Source organism: Podarcis liolepis (assembly GCF_965112155.1).
Source record: "Podarcis liolepis genome assembly, chromosome: 10".
NCBI lineage: Eukaryota > Metazoa > Chordata > Lepidosauria > Squamata > Lacertidae > Podarcis > Podarcis liolepis.
Window position 1 is genome coordinate 2,692,437 of NC_139562.1, and position 19,963 is coordinate 2,712,399.

The window sequence follows — 19,963 nt, forward strand, 5'->3', positions numbered from 1 at the left end:
TCTCTTTTAAATCAGAACCAGTGAAGGCGGTGAAGGTCCTGTGTGAGTGCCTGGAGGCGGTTGGAGGATGGATGGCGGCTAACAGATTGAGGTTGAATCCTGACAAGGCAGAAGTACTGTTTTGGGGGGACAGGGGGCAGGTGGGTATGGAGGACTCCCGGATCCTGAATGGGGCAACTGTGCCCCTGAAGGACCAGGTGCGCAGCCTGGGAGTCATTCTGGACTCACAGCTGTCCATGGAGGCGCAGGTCAATTCTGTGTCCAGGGCAGCTGATTACCAGCTCCATCTGGTACGCAGGCTGAGACCTTCCCTGCCCGCAGACTGTCTTGCCAGAGTGGTGCATGCTCTGTTTATCTCTTGCTTGGACTACTGCAATGCGCTCTGTGTGGGGCTACCTTTGAAGGTGACCTGGAAACTGCAATTAATCCAGAATGCGGCAGCTAGACTGGTGACTGGGGGTGGCCGCTGAGATGACATAACACCGGTCCTAAGAGATCTGCATTGGCTCCCAGTACATTTGTGAGCACAATTCAAAGTGTTGGTGCTGACCTTTAAAGCCCTAAACAGCCTCGGTCCACTATACCTGAAGGAGCGTCTCCAACCCCATCGTTCAGCCCGGACACTGTGATCCATCGCCGAGGGCTTTCTTGCGGTTCCCTCGCTGCGAGCAGCCAAGTTACAGGGAACCAGGCAGAGGGCCTTCTCGGTGGCGGCACTCGCCCTGTGGAACGCCCTCCCACCAGATGTCAAAGAGGAAAACAACTACTTGACTTTTTTAAGACACCTGAAGGCAGCCCTGTTCCGGGAAGTTTTTAATATTTAATGCTGTATTGTTTTTAACACTCGATTGGGAACAGTCCAGAGTGGCTGGGGAAACTCAGCCAGATGGGTGGGGTATATTATTATTATTATTATTATTATTATTATTATTATTATTATTACTACTATTATTATTATTATAGTTCCCGGTGGACATAAAAAGAGCCCTGCTGGATCAGGCCAGCAGCCTATTTAGTCCAGCATTCTCTTCTCACAGGGAATAACCAGACTCCCATGGGAAACCCACAGCCAGGATTTGAGCACATAAGCCCTCTCCCCTCCCATGTTTTATATCCAGAAGCGTTGCTACCTTCAGCTGTGGAAGCAGAGCAGAGCCATCTTGTCTAGAAGACATCAATCTATTTCTTTTCCATGAATTTGCCTGGTCCTCTTTTAAAGCCATCAAGGTTGGGGGCTGCCCCCGCCTCCTGTGGCAGAGAGTTCCACAGATTAACTATGTGCTGTGGGAAGAAGGACTTTCTTGTCTGTCCCGAATCTCCCAACATTCCACTTCGTTGCATGTCTACAAGGCTCTTGTGTTGCGAGAGAGGGAGAAAACCTTTCCTCTCTCCATTTCCTCCATGCCGTGCAGAATTTTATAAGGTTCTTCCATGTCGCCTCTTCCTCGCCTTTTGTGTAAACAAAAAAGTCGGAAACGCAGCCATCTTTCTTGATAAGGTGGTCACTGCACCCCCTCGATCGTTTGATGGCACTTTTCTAAACCATTTTCCAGTTCTGCAATATCCTTTTTTGAGGTGAGGCAAGCAAGATCTTTATCGCATCTTTTCTTGCAAACTGGTCCTGGAGATCAGTGGCTACTCCTTCAGTCGCACCCACTTCGGGGGCGGGGGCAGGCCTGCCCTTCTCCATTCTGGCTATGGGGCCCCCCTTTCAGCAAGCCTTAAATTCTTCCTCAGAGCAATTAACCCACCCTCCTCTTTGGTGGCCCCCGTCTTCTCATGAGCACAGATAGCAATCAGAGCTTCTGCATTATTGATCTGTTTGGGGAATAATTTTGCATCTTTCCATTCCATGAGTCTGCTGACATGCTAGAAGCAACAAGGAACAGGAATCCCCGGGGCTGCCAAGTGGGATCTTGCAAGGGGTAAACAGCGTTTGCAAAATTTGGGCAGATTTTCTGCCCTGGCGCCTAATTGATACACAAGGTGGTTGCTGAATGGTAGAAAGGACCCTCAAAGCCGCTCTCGTCATTTAAAAGAAATAATTTCATCCACCAGGATAATCAGCTGCGTCTGTGTTCTCACTGGTGTGTGACATGACCTCTGGAACTCACTGCTGCAGCAGAGAGTTGGAAGCATGGGCTTTCATGACTAGTTACTGTGGGTGGGTGCATGTGGGTGCATTCGCACATGCAATGCACAGAGTCACATGGCAGCCTTTTGCCATTTCAGCATCACTTGTGTTGGTGTTAAAATCCGCCTCATTGTCTTACCCACCCACATGCAAAACCCTTGCTTGCTGCTTAAAGGTAAAGGTAAAGGAACCCCTGACCATTAGGTCCAGTTGTGGCCAACTCGGGGGTTGCGGCACTCATCTTGCTTTATTGGCCGAGGGAGCCGGCGTACAGCTTCCGGGTCATGTGGCCAGCAGGACTAAGCCGCTTCTGGCAAACCAGAGCAGCGCACGGAAATGCCATTTACCTTCCCACTCGAGCGGTACCTATTTATCTACTTGCACTTTGTGCTTTCAAACTGCTAGGCTGGCTGGAGCAGGGACCGAGCAACGGGAGCTCACCCCATTGCGGGGATTCGAACCGCCAACCTTCTGATCGGCAAGTTCTAGGCTCTGTGGTTCAACCCACAGCGCCACCCACGTCCTTCTTGCTGCTTAGGTCCTCGCTTATCCTTTCCTGGTCCTGAGGGCCTCACAAGTTGAGCTCAACTTGAACATCTGCCTGCAGCATCGGCAGGAATCCAACAGGTGCCAGCTCCTGTTGCCAGGAGAGAAAGCTCCACCTGTTGAAAGCCTGCCTGCTGCATTCCTTTTTAAGCCTTTCCCTCCTTTCTTTCTTTCCCCGCTAAAAACCCTTGCAACCCTGGTCATGCCGGGGAGGGGAGGGGGCGGCTTCGAGGTGGAGAAGGAGGGTATTTGGTGGGCAAAGCAGGCCGGCCCTGTCCAGCTGTGGACACTCGAGAGCAGCTCCAGAGGGGATGGGAAGGGCGAGCCAGGCAGGCAAGGAAGGGGGTGGGAGGAAGGGAGGAGGAGTACCAGATTGGGCCCGTGGCCATGGGTGCCATGCAGCTTGCATGGCCCTGGCTCTGAAATTTGTGGGTGCCCGGCCCCTTCATGGGGAACTTTGTGGGGGAGTTCGCAGCTGTAGTGCAAAGATAGAAGGGTCCTTGGTTCCAGTAGTTGCAGGGAGAGCGCTGTGCCCTTAAGCAAGAGCCCACTGATGGGTGTGTTTGAATGAGAAGCCGCATAATTCTTGACTTAAAATTGAAGGGACCCTATGGGTCATCTAGTCCAACCCCCTGCAATACAGGAATCACAGCTAAAGCTTGCTCCCTCTTCCACAGGAGAGCCCTTGTGATATTTGAATTCAGTCATCGCATCCCTTTGCCTTCCATGAATTTGTCTCATCATCTTCCAAAGCCATCCAAGTTGGCCATCCCTGCCTCATGGGGCAGGGAGTTCCATAGTTTAGCCATGAGCTGCGTGAAGAAGGACTTGCATTCGGGGGAGAGTTGCCTGCCTGATTTCATCTGGGCTTCTTGGGAGGGAGGGGGAGGAATAGATTTAAGGAATCTCAGGCACAGCCATCCCTCGCTCCTTCGCTTTCGTGCCCCACTGGGGTGAGAATGGGGGCTAAACTGACTTCGCTCGAGTCTCACCTAAAGAGGCCACCAAGCCGAGCAGCACCGAAGCCCACGGTCAGAGGAGATGTGCCAGGAGGAGTGCTGCCTTGCCACCCCTTCCCTGGCACCCAGCGCCATCCTTGGCCGGCTTGTGTGGTTGGCGCTGCGAACCTGACCCTGCATTTAAAATCGAGCTTGTCAATTCCAAGGGACTAATGAATTGTTAAAGCTGAAAAAGTGCTCATTAGCTTTGGGGGGAATAAATTAATTCCCTTCTAGGCTGGCTTGCCTTGATTGGCATCTCTTGTATACATAAATGTTTAATTAAAATACATAATGAGTGTGAAATGATCAGCCGCCTGAGCAGCTGGAGACCTGGGTGTGAGCGGATCTCTCGGAGTGAATGTACACACAAGCACACAGCCGTGCGCCCAGAGGTTGGTCCTTCTTCACCTTCCTGCTGCGAGCGTGCGAGGGTCCACTATAGTGAACTGGTTGTGGGAACAGTTACAGATAGGTAGCCGTGTTGGTCTGCCATAGTCAAAATAAAAAAATTCCTTCCAGTAGCACCTTAAAGACCAACTAAGTTAGTTCTTGGTATGAGCTTTCGTGTGCATGCACACTTCTTCAGATACACTGAAACAGAAGTTGCCAGATCCTTCTATATAGTGAGAAGGTGGGGAGGGGTATTACTCAGAAGGGTGGTGGGAATGGGAGATTGGCAGATAACTGAGATGAGCCTGTTGACGACTCTTAACGACTGCAATAGGTCTTACAGGAAAAGGCAAGGGGTGAGAAGGTGAGAAATGGCTTAGTCATGTATAATGAGATAAGAATCCAATGTCTTTGTTCAGACCAGGTCTCTCCATGGTTTTAAGTTTGGTAATGAGTTGCAATTCAGCAGCTTCTCTTTGCACACGAAAGCTCATACCAAGAACTAACTTAGTTGGTCTTTAAGGTGCTACTGGAAGGAATTTTTTTATTTTGGTTGTGGGAAGAATCAGAAAAGTTCCACGCCTTGGTTCCTGTGCATTTATTTATTTCGAATATTTTTACTCTGCTTTGCCCACTGAGCGCGTTCAAACTGGTTTACAAATGCAAGCAGTAATTTGAAAGGAGCAGCTCCGAGCACAATAGCAAATTAATAGGCCATCAACAAAACAAACACTTTGGAAGTAGCTTTCGGCAAGGAGATTTAGCTTATGCTGTCTGCCTCCACCGACACAGGAATCTGTTATAATTGATTTATGGTTACCATTAAATTGACTATGACATTATTAAGGTGTTTCAGGGCTCTGTGTTAGATTAATACAATTATTAATTTTAAAAGCAGGGCGCTGTATTCAAGCCTCCGTTGCCATTTGTCTGTGCAGCTGAAATATTTATATCCCTTGACGTGACAGAAACATAGACAGTGTCTTGGAAAAGGAGCATAAATAAGGCATCATTTGAAATCCACTAAAATGCAAAATTCATGCAGTGTGTTCTTGCCTGGTGGGGGGGGGAGTTTGTGGGCAGAGTCAACACTGGGGGGGGGGGGGTCCGACGACCTTTGCCAGTTCAGTGTGTGACAAGATTAGTGGCCTGGCAGGACTCTCTTAAGGTCTGTGGGTTGAGGTTTCTGGGGGACGGATAGCTTGGGGTGAGTGGGGGCTGATGCCTTCGTGCCCTGACTTTGGGGGCTTCCTTGTGGGCACATCTGGGGTGTCACGGTGGACAATAGAAGGTTGGCCTGGAAGCAGACATCAGAGGCAGCAGAACCCCACTCCCTTGGAAGACGGTGAACTCTCCTTCCTTGGAGGTTTTTAAGCAGAGTTTGGCTGGCCATCTGTCCTGGATATTTAAGCTGTGATATCTGCATTGCAGAATAGAGCGCTACTAGGACTTCCCTTGACCTGGACATTCAACTTCTGTTGATGCAGCCTAAAATTGCTTTGGCCTTTTTTTTGCTGCTGCATCACACTCCAGGCTCCTTCAACCACACCTAATCAGGCTGGGTTTCCAGACCCTTGGTCATCTTTGTCGCCCTCCTCTGCACACATTCCAGTTTGTCAACATCCTTCTTAAATTGTGGCGCCCAGAACTGGACACAGGATTCCAGGTGGGATCTGACTAAGGCAGAATAGAGTGGGACCAAGACTTCCCTTGATCCGGACACTAGACTTCTGTTGATGCAGCCTAGAATGTTGTTGTTAAGTTGTGTCCGACTCTTAGTGACCCCCTGGACCAGAGCACGCCAGGCACTCCTGTCTTCCACTGCCTCCCGCAGTTTGGTCAAACTCATGCTGGTAGCTTCGAGAACACCATCCAACCTTCCCATCCTCTGTTGTCCCCTTCTTCTTGTGCCCTCCATCTTTCCCAACATCAGGGTCTTTTCCAGGGAGTCTTCTCTTCTCATGAGGTGGCCAAAGTCTTGGAGCCTCAGCTTCAGGATCTGTCCTTCCAGTGAGCACTCAGGGCTGATTTCCTTCAGAATGGAGAGGTTTGATCTTCTTGCAGTCCATGGGACTCTCAAGAGTCTCCTCCAGCACCAGAATTCAAAAGCATCCATTCTTCGGCGATCAGCCTTCTTTATGGTCCAGCTCTCACTTCCACACATCACTACTAGAAAAACCATAGCTTTAACTAGAACAGCATTGGCCTAGAATTAGCATTCGCCTTTTTCGTTGCTGCATCACACCGTGGACTCATGTTCAGCTTGTGGTCCACCAAGACCCCTGGATCCTTCTCACATGTCCAGCTAGTAAACCAGGGGTTCCCCAACTTATATTTGTGCATCTGGTTCTTCCTGTCTCAGCACAGAACCTGACATTTGTCCCTATTGAAGTTCATTCTTTCAGCTGGCGCAGTTGAGGCATCAGACAGATGTTTCCATGATGTGTTTTGTCAATAAAAGGGCCAGTGCAGGTTTGTGTCCTGGTGTGTGTGTGAGTGTGTGTGTGTGTGTGTGTGTGTGTGTGTGTGTGAATTGCATTCCTCTGTGTCCATGCAGAGCTGTGCTGACATCATCGCAGGTATGCTAAGATAACGGTGGGAGGTATTTAACTTTGCAGCTTGCCCAGCCATTTCCCGCCCCCTCCAAACAAGCCCTTTCCCTTTGCTCAAACCTGCCTCTGTTGAAATTAGCCAGCCCCAGACAGGCCTGCCAGAGGCTCAGTGTGCAGCCTGTTTATTAGATTAATTGGGCGTTTGCAAATGCGCTTCTCTGATTACATTCTGAATTGCTAACAAGCGAGGCTGCCGCATGGAACAACTTGTAGGGCAGGCGGGGGTGGGGGTTGGGGGGGGAGGCAGGTCTGCAGACCAGCTGCCTCTGCGCCAATGACCAGTCTGTTGGTCACGCTTGCAGGATTGCTGCATCGCTGTGGAGGGTGGGTGTGAGAGAGCCCGGCTGCAGGATCCGGCCAAAGGTAGTCCAGAATCCTGTTCTCACCCTGGCCAAGCAAATGTCCCAGTGAGGAGCCTACAATCAGGGTCCAGAGCAAGGGGGATAAAAATCAATGGGGTTTTTTGGGGGGGGACCATAAAAATGGGATTTTTAAAAAATGTAAATCAGATTTTTTTTATTTAAATTGGATTTTTAAAATAAAATGCTTTTTTAAATATATATATATCTTATTATTAGTTTTCAAATACAAAAACAAATTTATACATTCCATACATCTTACTTCTCTTTTTTGACTTCCCTCAATTTGTCTGCCATTCCTTCTTTTTGTTACCTTTTACACACTTCTGCCCTTTTAACCCTTTCCCCTCACAGAGCTTCATTAAAGCTTGCAAACGTAATTTTATTATCACTCAGTTTTTGCATATATTGGATAAACTTTTCCCAATCTTCTGTAAATCTTTGATCTCGTCGATTACGGATCCTTCCTGTCATTCTGTCCAATTCTGCATAATCCATCATTTTAGTTCTCCATTCTTCTATCGTAGGTAATTCCTCCTGTCTCCATTTCTGGGCCATCAATATTCTTGCTGCTGCCACTGCATATAAAAATAACTTCTTTTCTTTCTTATTTATCTCATTACCTGTAATGCCTAGTAAAAATGCTTCTGGTTTCTTAACAAATGTATATTTCAACATTTTCTTCAATTCATTATAAATCATTTCTCAAAAGCATTTTACCTTCTTACATTCCCACCACATATGAAAAAGGGTACAGTGGTGCCCCGCAAGACGAATGCCTCGCAAGACGAAAAACTCGCTAGACGAAAGGGTTTTTCGGTTTTGCGTTGCTTCGCTAGACGAATTTCCCTATGGGCTTGCTTCGCAAGACGAAAACGTCTTGCGCTTTTTTTTAAAGCTGCTTGAAGAGACGCAGTTGCGACGGACCGTGCTTCGCAAGACGAAAAACATTGCAAGACGAAAAGACTTGCGGAACGAATTATTTTCGTCTTGCGAGGCACCACTGTACCTTCTTTTTCTTTACATTTCCAACATTTGTTACTTATCTTATACACCTTCACAGGTGTTACATACCATCGGTACATCATTTTCATAACATTTTCTTTTATAACTGTACATGCAGTGAATCTTAAACCTTCTTTCCAAAGTCTTTCCCAATCCTCCATTTGTATATTATGCCCTATATCTTTGGCCCAGTCAATCATAACTGATTTTACCTCCTCATCCTTCGCACACCATTCCAGTAATATCTTATACATTTTTGCTAAATTCTTATAATCACTATTCAATATTTCTGTCTGAAATTTTGATTCTTTGTCAGCAAAACCTTTCTTTTGGAGGAAAAAAATCTTTCTAAAGATAGTTTTCTATTGAAGTTACATTCTAGTCCAAAGGCTATTCATCAGGAAATAAGGATTTGTTTCAAGTTTTTCATGTGGGCTGAAACTCAGTCTAAGGTTGTTGTTGTGGTTTTTTAAATCGTTTATCCACATCAGTTAACAAACATGGATACATATGCTATAATGTTATTGTTTTAGTTAAATAAATTGTTTAATTTGTTAATAAGGAAATGATTGTTTTCCTCCTTCCAATAAAGTAAAGCAGAAAAGTTGCCCAGATATAAACAGTAAACTTATTAAACCTCACAATCATTTCATAATTATCTGCCTGTGTATTTCTAATAGTATAACCAAATCAGTAATTTTTGATATAACGGTAAAAACTACTCTGAAAATTTATTATTCCAAAAATGAAACCTTCACCTGGTTGTAAATATTAAGGTGATACCAGCAAGAATGAGTCTGTCCGTAAAAAAGGCAGAAAGATTTAAATCAAGTCTTGCTGACTAGTGACTTAAATCGTGATTTAAATTGATTTGATATAAATCAAATCCACTGTGTACCTTCCTCCCACCTCTGCATTTCCACAATTCTCGTGCCCAGCCCAGGCATTCTTCACAACCTCCTGGGGGCCCAGCCCAGCCTAGCATAGAATAGAATAGAATAAAATTTATTATTTCTACCCCGCCCATCTGGCTGGGGTTCCCCAGCCACTCTGGGTGGCTTCCAACAGAATATTAAAATACAGTAGTCCGTCAAACATTAAAAGCTTCCCTAAAGAGGGCTGCCTTCAGATGTCTTCTAAAAATCTGGTAGTTGTTCTTCTCTTTGACATCTGGTGGGAGGGAGTTCCACAGGGTGGGTGCCACTGTAGCACCCTGCTTGTGGTTAACGCTTAGCTGGAATGAAATATTCAACGCAGCAATAGAGAAATTAAAATAATAATTTATTTGTCAGACAAATAAATGATAGGCACAGTGGTATATGGTTACCAAAGCTCTGCCCCCTCCAGCCCTGATGGCCAGCACTTATATTTCCTCAGCCCAGCCCCCTTGCTCCTCCTTTGGCTGCCTCTGTCCAATCAGCCTGGTTGAAATTCCTATTGGCTGTTTGCTAGAACCAATCATAAAAGATACACCCATTTCCTATTACCTTTTATGGGAGACAAAGAGCTATATTTCCTTCTATCCATAAATGGCAGACAAGTAGCCATATATTTTATATTTGCCTCGACAAGGCACCTTAATTACCAGATCACCTTTTGCCCCTGTTGCCCCTGCATTCCAAAACAAATGGCTAAAACAAATGGCTCGTGGTATTAAATTCTATCTAAACAGAGATCTTGGGTTCACATTCTCACACACCATCAATGAAATAAGAATCTAACATAAGAATCTAACATTTCTTACTTTCTAAATCCTTTGCATAATTACATTAAGCCAACAAATTTCATATATAACATAGATAGCTTTTTAGAAGAAAAGGCCTTTGCAAAGTAAAAAAGGAACTCAGTAAAAACAGCTTCAAAAGAAGCCTCTTCAGTTTACACCCTCCTTTCCCAGCCAGCTGCTTTCCCCATTAGCTCTTCCCAAAATTTATTGCCCTTTAACTCTCTCAGTATACCTTAAACCTTAGGAAAATATGGCTAGAGTCTGATGGGAGGCACATGGTATTATTTTCTGTTAAACAATAAATCTTACTATTTACCAACTCTTAATTAGTGTTTTTGCAGCTTGATTGTATTCTGTAATATGTAGGGTCAGTGTAACATTTGCTCCCAGCCTGTAATTCCCTTTTACAACTTTGAGAAACTTGTCTCCTGCTACTGCTATAAATCAGGGAGGCCCTTGTTCAGGAGAGCAGGAAGATAAACAACTGCCAAAGTACTTAGCCAGCTGGTTTCTGCATGGCATGAAACATACAAACATTTGCAAATATATCTTTAAGCTCATTTTAAAATATAGGCCTTGATCAGATGCCACACCACCACCGAGAAGGCCCTCTGCCGGGTTCCCTGTAACTTGGCTTCTCGCAATGAGGGAACCGCCAGAAGGCCCTCGGAGCTGGACCTCAGCGTCTGGGCAGAACGATGGGGGTGGAGATGCTCCTTCAGATATACTGGACTGAGGCCGTTTAGGGCTTTCAAGGTCAGCACCAACACTTTGAATTGTGCTCGGAAACGTACAGGGAGCATGGCATTGGGGGACTTCGTAGCCTTTGTTTTCAGGTCTTCCTGACAGTTGCTGGTGGAGAGGTGCAGGTTCTGACCGGCCCAGCAGCCGTTGTTGTTTCTGCACAAGTGTAGACCGCTCAACTCTCTCTCCCCATTATTCCCTTCTCCAGCTGCTTTTCCAATGGCCAGGGAGAAGATACCAGGTTTGTGTGTCTTCTCCCCTGTAGGAAGAAAATCAGCTGTGTGCTTTTAGTGGGAGAGGATGAATTGGCTCCTTCCCACAAGGGCTGTGTCAGAGTGGAAGCTGGATGTTATGAGGGAAAAAATGCTCCTTTTCCCTTACGGGGTACCCAAGAGCCCATATAGAGTCCTTTTGTGGGTTCTCTATCGGTAGGAGAAAATAGCAGAGGCCAACCAGAGAATATTGAGAAGCAAAGCAGCTAGTAAGCCTGATCTTTATTGAAGCTGTTGCAACAGGGTGTTCCCCCCACAGGCAGGAGAGAGGAGGACCCCTAATGAAGGAGTGCAAGTCCTTATATAGACATTTTGAAATTGCCCGCCCTGAAGTCCAAGACCACCCCCAGAAACATCATACATACATCACAGAAGGGGTGGAAATTTGGGTGTGTTGTTTCTTCCTGTCTGCCAGGTTACCTGATTGAATTACCTGGGCATCCTGGCCACACTTTTGTTATGATAACTACTCAATTCCTGAATCCTGGTCACAGGCTCCCCTATTCATATCTTAAATGTGCCATTGAGACAGGTTTTGTGAGCAAAGAGACAATGGGGAGATTTCCCCGTTTCCTTTGACCTTGCAGAGAAATATTTGGTCATTTTGGGAGAGAGAAAATGGTTCCAGGATTTTTTCTGTGGACTTCAGACACGGGTTTACATATTTGTATGTGTTTGCTTGGTACATTTATGAACAACTATTTTATATATATGGGACGCGGGTGGCACTGTGGGTTAAACCACAGAGCCTAGGGCTTGCCGATCAGAAGGTCGGCGGTTTGAATCCCCGCGACGGCGTGAGCTCCCGTTGCTCAGTCCCTGCTCTTGCCCACCTAGCAGTTCGACAGCAGGTAAAAGTGCAAGTAGATAAATAGGTACCACTCCGGCGGGAAAGTAAACGGCGTTTCCGTGCGCTGCTCTGGTTCGCCAGAAGCAGCTTAGTCATGCTGGCCACATGACCCAGAAGCTGTACGCCGGCTCCCTCAGTCAGTAAAGCGAGATGAGCGCCCCAACCCCAGAGTGGTCAGGGATCAGGGATCCCTTTACCTTTTTATTTTATATATATAAGACCTTAAAATTCTTATAACACTGGGCATAATCGAGATCTCAAAATGCTGCGGCAGGAGGATATTTTGGTCCAGCCAGCACCGGTCGCAAGGGGTTAGGCATTTAGGCTTTCCCTGTTTTAGGTATTTGCACCCCCCCCCCCCCGAATCCCTGTTTTGTGTGCTTTTAGGATACCATTTTGTTGGTCTTAGGTTGTGTTTCGTTTGAATGTGATTAGCTGTGATTCCTGCATTGCAGGGGGTTGGACTAGATGACCCTGGGTGTCCCTTTCAACTCTACAGTCCTGTGATTGCATGGTATTGGTCGCGTTTTACGCCCTACACCACTTGTGTATTGCAAAAAACAACAACAATCTATTAAGTGGCTTATAAATGCTTTTAAATAAACCAATATTGGGTTGTAGTCAGCTGACCTTTACTCTGTCCTGTTGATGTTAATGGCCATGAGTAACTTAATTTCGGATTAACACTTAATCCATTAATTTCACCCGATTGACTCTGAGTAAAAGTTAGTTTGAATACACCTCGTTGTTTTATAAAGCCACCACCATCAGCACAAATTTAGAGTGGAAGCCGAAAAGGGAGGTCCCTGCACCCAAGGAGCTTGCAATCTACATTTTGCTTGGGTGGGAGTCAAGAGAGGAAGAGGAAATTCTATCTGTCCCTGTGTGTGTGTGTGTGTGTGTGTGTGTGTGTGTGAGAGAGAGAGAGAGAGAGAGAGAGAGAGAGAGAGAGAGAGAGAATGAATCTGCATTCATTTCATTTACACAAAGTTGGCTCAGTTTCATTACAGGCTGAGGGCTGAGAGTTTAACCCGTTGGTTTCCAAAGTGGGGCAGTGGGATTACCTGGGTGGGGTGGGGTTTCTAAGAGGCAGGTGGGTGGCATGGTGTGTGCGTGTGTGTGTTAAAGGTGTCAATGACTCCCAGACTTTGAAAAGCTTGGTTAAGTTCATCAGTTTTGTTGAATTAATGGCACCAAATAGTTTTAATTGGATTTTGAATTAAAGTGCAGTGAGTTGTTACTCTTTTGCATTTTGTGTGTGTGTGTGTGTGATGCAAACCACGATCCTGAACAATCTGTTTTATAGGGACAAATTTATGGAAGCAAGCAGGGTGTGGGCAGATGCACAGAGAAAGGGTCTGGTGTTCCTGGGCAGGGGCTGCAAATTCCAGCTTGCCCGGAAGGCAGACTGGGGGCAGGAACCGCTGGGCAGCGAGATCCAGGCGCTGGGCATCTCCCTCGAAGCCACCAGCTGCAGGCTTCAAACATTGGAGCTTTAACCAGCTTCTCCATCTGCATTCCTGCCTCTGATGCAGCCATTAATACATATTGATTTACAACCCACGAGAGGCTTTTAATGTTGGGTTTCCGCTCCCTCCTCCCGCTCCTGCCTTCCTTACCCACTTCTGCACGGTCAATATGGCAGCGAATCCAGCGAGCGTGTGGCCCGAGTCCTTTCCTTGGTCTTGTTAACCGTATCTTTTGGGTTAAATTGTGTGGAATGATACAATGCCGTTAATTGGAAGGAGCCGGAATCATTTGGGAGAAAAGGGCAGCTGCTGGCTTGCACCCAGATCTCTCTCTCTCTCTCTCTACCACCCACCCTCTCCCGGTTTCTTTCCCGATGAGCTGGAGAGTTAAATTGTGCATCTCCAAATCTAATTTGGTGGTTCTGAACAGACAAGGGAGCATTGATGTGCAAATACAGGGGCAGAAAGAGGCGGGTTGCAGGCAGGCCTCCACCCACCCAAAAATGATGGAGAACCTGATTGTATAGGAGTCTGGATCTGCAATGCATCCTCACTCGGTCCCGATTCAGGAAACAAAGTAAAATAAAAGGTCCCACCCCTCTGTCTCAAGGGACTCTGCCTGTACAGAGGCTGCTTCTGTGATACTGCATGGCTTCCAAAAGAGTTTCGGGGGGGGGGGCGTTCCCACAGGTGCTCACAGGGCCACCTATATGGCCCCAAGTTTCAGTTGGCCTCCAGAAGGGACTGAGCCTTTAGTGTGGTGGGCCTTGCCCTGCAGAACTCCCTGCCGGTGGATATTCACCAGGAACTGCCCCTGCCTTCTTTCAGACGTCTTTTGAAAGCCCTGTCGTTTAGGCAAGCCTATGCAATATACATTTTGTCTGCAGTATGGTGTAGTGGTTAGAGCAGGGGTAGGCAACCTAAGGTCCAGGGGCCGGATGTGGCCCAATTGCCTTCTAAATCTAGCCCGCGGACAGTACAGGAATCAGTGTGTTTTTACATGAGTAGAATGTATCCTTTTATTTAAAACGCATCTCTGGGTTATTTGTGGGGCATAGGAATTCATACATATTTTTTTTCAAAATATAGTCTGGCCCACCACATGGTCTGAGGGATGGGGGACTGGCCCACAGCTGAAAAAGGTTGCTGATCCCAGGGTTAGAGTGTCAAACTGTGACCTGGGAGAAGTATCAGGAAGGTGTTTTTTTAAAAAAAAAAATTAAATGTTTTTATCTTTCACTGGAAGCCTCCTAGAGTGGCTGGAGAAACCCAGCCAGATGGGCGGGGTATTATCATCATCATCATCATCATCATCATCATCATCTGCCATTCGGCCACACAGCTCACAGGGTGGGACCTTGGAGGGCAGACCAGCTGCTGCATCTCTCAGCCTAGCTTACCTCACAGGGTTGTAAAGGTAAAGGGACCCCTGACCATTAGGTCCAGTCGTGGCCGACTCTGGGGTTGCTGCGCTCATCTCGCTTTACTGGCCAAGGGAGCCGGCGTGCAGCTTCCGGGTCATGTGGCCAGCATGACTAAGCCGCTTCTGGCGAACCAGAGCAGTGCACGGAAACACCGTTTACCTTCCCGCCGGAGTGGTACCTATTTATCTACTTGCACTCTGATGTGCTTTTGAACCGCTAGGTTGGCAGGAGCAGGGACCGAGCAACGGGAGCTCACCCCGTTGCGGGGATTCGAACCGCCGACCTTCTGATCGTCATGCCCTAGGCTCTGTGGTTTAACCCACAGTGCTACTCGCGTCCCTCACAGGGTTGTGGTTAGGATTAAATGAGAGAAGAACTACACATGCCCCCTTGAGCTCTGTGCAGAAAATGGTGGGATGTAAATGCCATGATGCACAGATAAATGATAGAGGTTTATAAATGCCTTTTGCTGGTTGTAGTCTTCCGTAAGCATGGAATATAAATATGTACATTGATAGATAGGGGCCCCAGGCAGCTGCCTCTCTGAGAAGCAGTCATAATATAGGAAGCTGCCTTGCGTGGAGCAGAACCCCTGGTCCACACACACACACACACACACACCTACCTCAAGCCCTGTCAACTTCCAGCTGAGGCCAGGGTCTTCAGTCCAAGGTCCTTTTTTGTAGTACATGGGACCTGAGATTTTGTGAATGGCCTTTCTCACCCCTCAAGTCACGGCCCCTCAGTTTCATTTAGGAAACGTGAGGCTTTGCCCCTTCAACGCATTTGCATCATTCAGGGGCAGGGGGGCTTCTCACCACGAAAAAAGGACGACATTCCCTTAAGAGCATAAACCAGCGGCGTTAAAATGGGAACTGGCTCTGGAAGTGGGGTGTTTGCTGGAATGGGAAAGTTTTAACTGGTCGGCAAAACAGAAGACGAGGCTGCAGGGTCCGACCAATGGCCCATCTAGTCCAGTATCCTGTTTTCAGAGTGGGCAGCCAGAAAAACAGCAAGCGCAGGGGCTAGGCAGATCTCAGGGTGGGGTGAGAATCTCCAATATTGCTATTTGAAATATACTCAGAGTCGAGAGTGGATTTCATGCTCTTTATTCAGCTCATAGTGGTGAGGAGGAATGGAAGTTCCCCCAGAATGTCTGCTTTATATACATTATTTACACAATGGGCCCCATGTGATTGGCTAATTCCGGGATTCACCTGTAGGCCAATCAGGTTGCGGATTCACTTCCACTGGAGCTGGATTGGGTGGCTCCTGTGGACCAATCAGACTGCTGCATTCTGGACCCTATTGTTCTAGGACCAATCAGACTGCTGCATTCTGAATCCTATTGGTCTAGGACCAATCAGACTGCTGCATTCTGAATCCTATTGGTCTAGGACCAATCAGACTGCTGCATTCTGAATCCTATTGGTCTAGGACCAATCAGACTGCTGCCTTTGGGATCCTATTCAACTCAGTATATCACTATTGATGGCTAACAGCCATTACGACTTCCTTCTCCCTTTAATACCAGTGACAATATACCTCTAAATCTCAGTTGCTGGGAATTGCAAGTTTTCTTCCACTCAAGTCCTGCTTGCAGGATTATCCTTGGGGCATCCGAGGGCCAACTGTGAGATCACAGTGTTGGACTAAATGGGCCGGTGGTCTGATCCTGAAGCCTCCTTATGTTCCTAAGGCATTCCACAACTTGGGTGCCATCACCAAGAAGCTCTGTTCTCTCACCCAAACTAGTTGAGAGGGATGATTAAAAAAATGCTTTTTGAAAATCTCCCCCCCCCCTTTTTTTTTTGCAAATCACCTTGGAAAATAGGCCCAGCTAGGGTTGCCATATTTTGAAGAGTAAAAAAGAGGATGCTATGATGACTCGTAATTTTAAATACCCCTGCTATATGTGGGCTATAGGAGCTGTGATCTATTGCTGAGGGGGCCAAGAGAAGATAAGAGGAATGCAACTCTTCAGCCACCAGTTATGGCTATTTCTCATCCAGAAAAGTACAGCCAGAGACATTTTGGCAAATTGAAAAAAATCTGCATTAAAAAAATGTGGCTCCCTTCTACGATTGGATTGAAGATTTATGCAAACTCGCAACATATGAACAACTTGCATATACTGTAAACACAGATTTGCCATGGAGAAATTCAATGATATTTGGAATCCATTCTTACAAATACTGTAACAGGTTAAGATTTGGTGAAGTGCAATAACAATCTTGTAAGGTATACAGTTTTGGGTGTCCCCCCCTTTATTTTCCATTCTACACGGGTTCTGTTTCTCTGTTTCTTTCTCTCTCTTTTATTTACGTCTCACAATGTTTAGTGCATATATAATTATGTACTTTTTGAAGATTTAAAAAACAAAACAAAAAACAATCCACCAGGACAGAAATTTTACTCCTGAAAAAGAGGACGTGTCCTGGAAAAAGAGGACACATGGCAACTGTGCATAATGACAGAGCTGAAGCAAACTAGCCAGTCTTGCCCAGGGCCCTAGGAAAGGAGTTTTGGGGAACCAGGCTCCAGGAGGGAGAGTCGTGGCAGCAAAGTCCAGGGAGAAAACTCAGCCAGGGCGAATGGGCGCCGCTGAATCCAAGTGATTTGCTATTCTGGAGACATCTCTGTTTTGGGGTACATGGACGCAACTGGGGGGCCTGTGGTTTGGTGGCTCCTCTCTGCTCTTTCCCAGGGCTCTCCCTGACCTCTCTGCCTCTCTTTCCTACAGTGCTCAGCATCGGAGAAGGAGGCTTTTGGGAAGGAACCGTGAAGGGGCGGACGGGCTGGTTCCCGGCAGAATGTGTTGAGGAAGTGCAGATGAGACAGTACGACTCGAGGCAAGGTAAGGTCCCCCGTGGCTCCACGCACCTGAGGAGGAGGAGGAAGAGCTCGCTTGCAGAAACCTGCCTGGTTCTTTGCTCAGAGAAGGCATCATAAGGGACCCCAGGGTGTTGCTCAGGGTGGGGTGAAGAGGGGTTTGTCCTGGCTCAAGGAGAAGCCCCTCAAATGTAAGAACCACTTTTCCAGGTGGTCCACATAGCTCAGCGTTTTATCTTCTGGAGGATGCTAGACTTTGACCACAGAGCAGTTCCACAAGTGGGGGGTGCTGACGGTTTTACTATTTGTACCCCGCCCATCTGACTGCGTTACCCCTCTGGGAGGCTTGCAACATACCGTATTTTTCTGTGTATAATACACCCCTGTGTATAAGAGGGAGATTGCCCTGAGTTGTTGAGGTTTTTTCCCTGGGGAATTGTCGAAAATCGCTCACCCGCCTGACATACACTGCCACTCGCACGCATCGCAAAAGCCTGCTATCATCCGTCCCTGCGCCGGCAGAAGCTGCCAGTCGCCCGCCCTAGTGCCGCAGGGACAGCAAATCAACACCAGCCATTGCCACAGCCACCAATAACATGCCAAACACCCGCTGACAATCTCTGGCTCGCGGCAGCAACCAATCACACATCTCCCCTATGCACTATCCGTGTATAATACGACCGCCAATTTTAAACATACTTTTTAAATAAAAAAAGGTCGTCTTATACACGGAAAAGTACGGTATATAAAAACACAATAAAAAAATCAAATGTTCAAAAGCTTCCGAAGACAGGGCTGCCTTCAGACATATTCTAAAGGTTATATAGTTACTCATCTCTTTGACATCTGATGGGAGGGCGTTCTATGGGGCGGGTGCCCTCTGCCTGGTTCCCTGCAACCTCACTTCTTGCAATGAGGGAGCTACCAGAAGATCCTTGGAGCTGGACATCTGTGTCCGGGCTGGACGATGGGGGTGGAGATGCTCCTTCAGATCTATAGGGCCAAAGCTGTATATGATGGTGAAATCCATTCTGTTTTAAGGTCTCCAGTAGCTTGTGCTTCCTGATACACCGTCTCTTATGGCTCCGACCTGGTGGAATGCTCTGTCCCATGAGACTAGGGCCCTGCAGGATTTAACCTCCTTCCGCAGGGCCTGTAAGACAGAGCTATTCCGCCTGGCTTTCAATTTGAACTTAGCCTGATCTTTTATTCCCATTATTTCCCTCCCCCTCCTCTTTTTATGAAGATTACCCGCTCTGGGATCCCACAGCTAATTCTCCCCTGGTCTCCTCACTGGCCCAAATGGGACTAATTTAGTCAGCTAGCCCTGGTGATCATCTAATGTTTATTGGATGGATTTTCCCCCTAAATTGATTTTTGAATTCTGAATTGATTATTATTCACATTTTCTACTGTATTTTATGCTGGTTTTTGTTGCATCAGTTAAGTGTTTTAAATTTGTTGTTAGCAGCCCTGAGCCCGGTTTTCTGAACCGGGAAGGGCAGGGTATAAATAAAATTTCATTATTATTATTACTATTATCAAGGAAGCTTTCCTTCTGGTGATCCTTCCTAGCCGCCACCAAACCCTCTTCTGCTATCCCCACCCCAACAAAAAAAACGGTTCTGAAAACCATTTGCATCTGTGGCCTTCTTTCCAAGGAGAGCTGCCTCACTGAGCAGGAGGTTCTGCTTCCTTTCTCCAACAAAGACCAGAAGATATATTCCGGGTTCCTTGTCAGAGGAACAGCTTAGTTCTTTCGCAGATGCCTCCTAGGTCAGCTCTGGTTTCAGCTGCTGGCTGCTCTTCCGCCTTCTTCTTTTGCAACGCATTGTTACGACATTGCTATTGTTACAGAAAAATCTAGGTGCAAGGCTGCTCAGTCCCCCAGCTCGTCGGGCTCCCTGGGGAATAAAGGAAGGAGTCCAGCCACCAACTGGAGCAAATAGCTGTAGACCAAAGTTTATGGCGCAACAGGTTCAAAGAGGAATTTTGAACCCCGAGGATGGGGTGACAAGGACTTTTAAAAGTTTCTATCTTATCCCAGCATACAGTTTGTTGAGCATCATCACTACATCATTGCTAATTCAGAAAAGGGGAGGGTTATACATGATTAACACTGGAGGAATGTGTTTGGGCAACAGGCGGATACAGGATATGTATTGGGAAGTACATTCTAAGCACCTACTACAAAGGGACAATAGAACATTGGTTTGCATAGTCTGCCACCTGGGCAAGCCCGGAGGAGAGCTTTTGCCCAGCGATTGACACCTAGGAGTACCTTCCTGTGAGTACATCACTTCCCGCTTGAGGGATTATGGCGGAGACCAAGTGGTTTCCAAGTCCTTGGCCAATGAATCAAATTGGCGGTGGAATGAAGGAAACTGGCAAAGGAGTTGATTTTATATGATTTTGAAAGCTAGGTAACTTCCCTGAGCTGTCAAGTCGAAAGGATACTGAAATATACTCAGAGTCGCAAAGTGATTTCATGCTCTTTATTCAGCTCATAGTGGTGAGGAGGAATGAATCAAAGTCCCCTCAAAGTATCTGCTTTATATACATTATTTACACAATGGGCTGCACATGATTGGCTAATTCT

At 46.8% G+C, this 19,963-nt stretch overlaps 1 protein-coding gene across 11 annotated transcripts in view; it reads left to right on the forward strand.

Moving 5' to 3' along the window:
- SHANK3 (SH3 and multiple ankyrin repeat domains 3) overlaps positions 1 to 19,963 on the forward strand; it is a 443,257-nt gene that overhangs the window by 279,455 nt on the left and 143,839 nt on the right. For all 11 annotated transcript variants that reach the window (XR_014516107.1, XR_014516108.1, XM_083460914.1 and 8 more), the window contains one exon: positions 17,276 to 17,389. Coding sequence is in view for 9 of the 11 variants with exons in the window: in XM_083460914.1 (XP_083317040.1) it covers positions 17,276 to 17,389 (114 nt within the window). In the remaining 2 variants the exon portion in view is untranslated. The remainder of the gene's footprint in view (positions 1 to 17,275; positions 17,390 to 19,963) is intronic.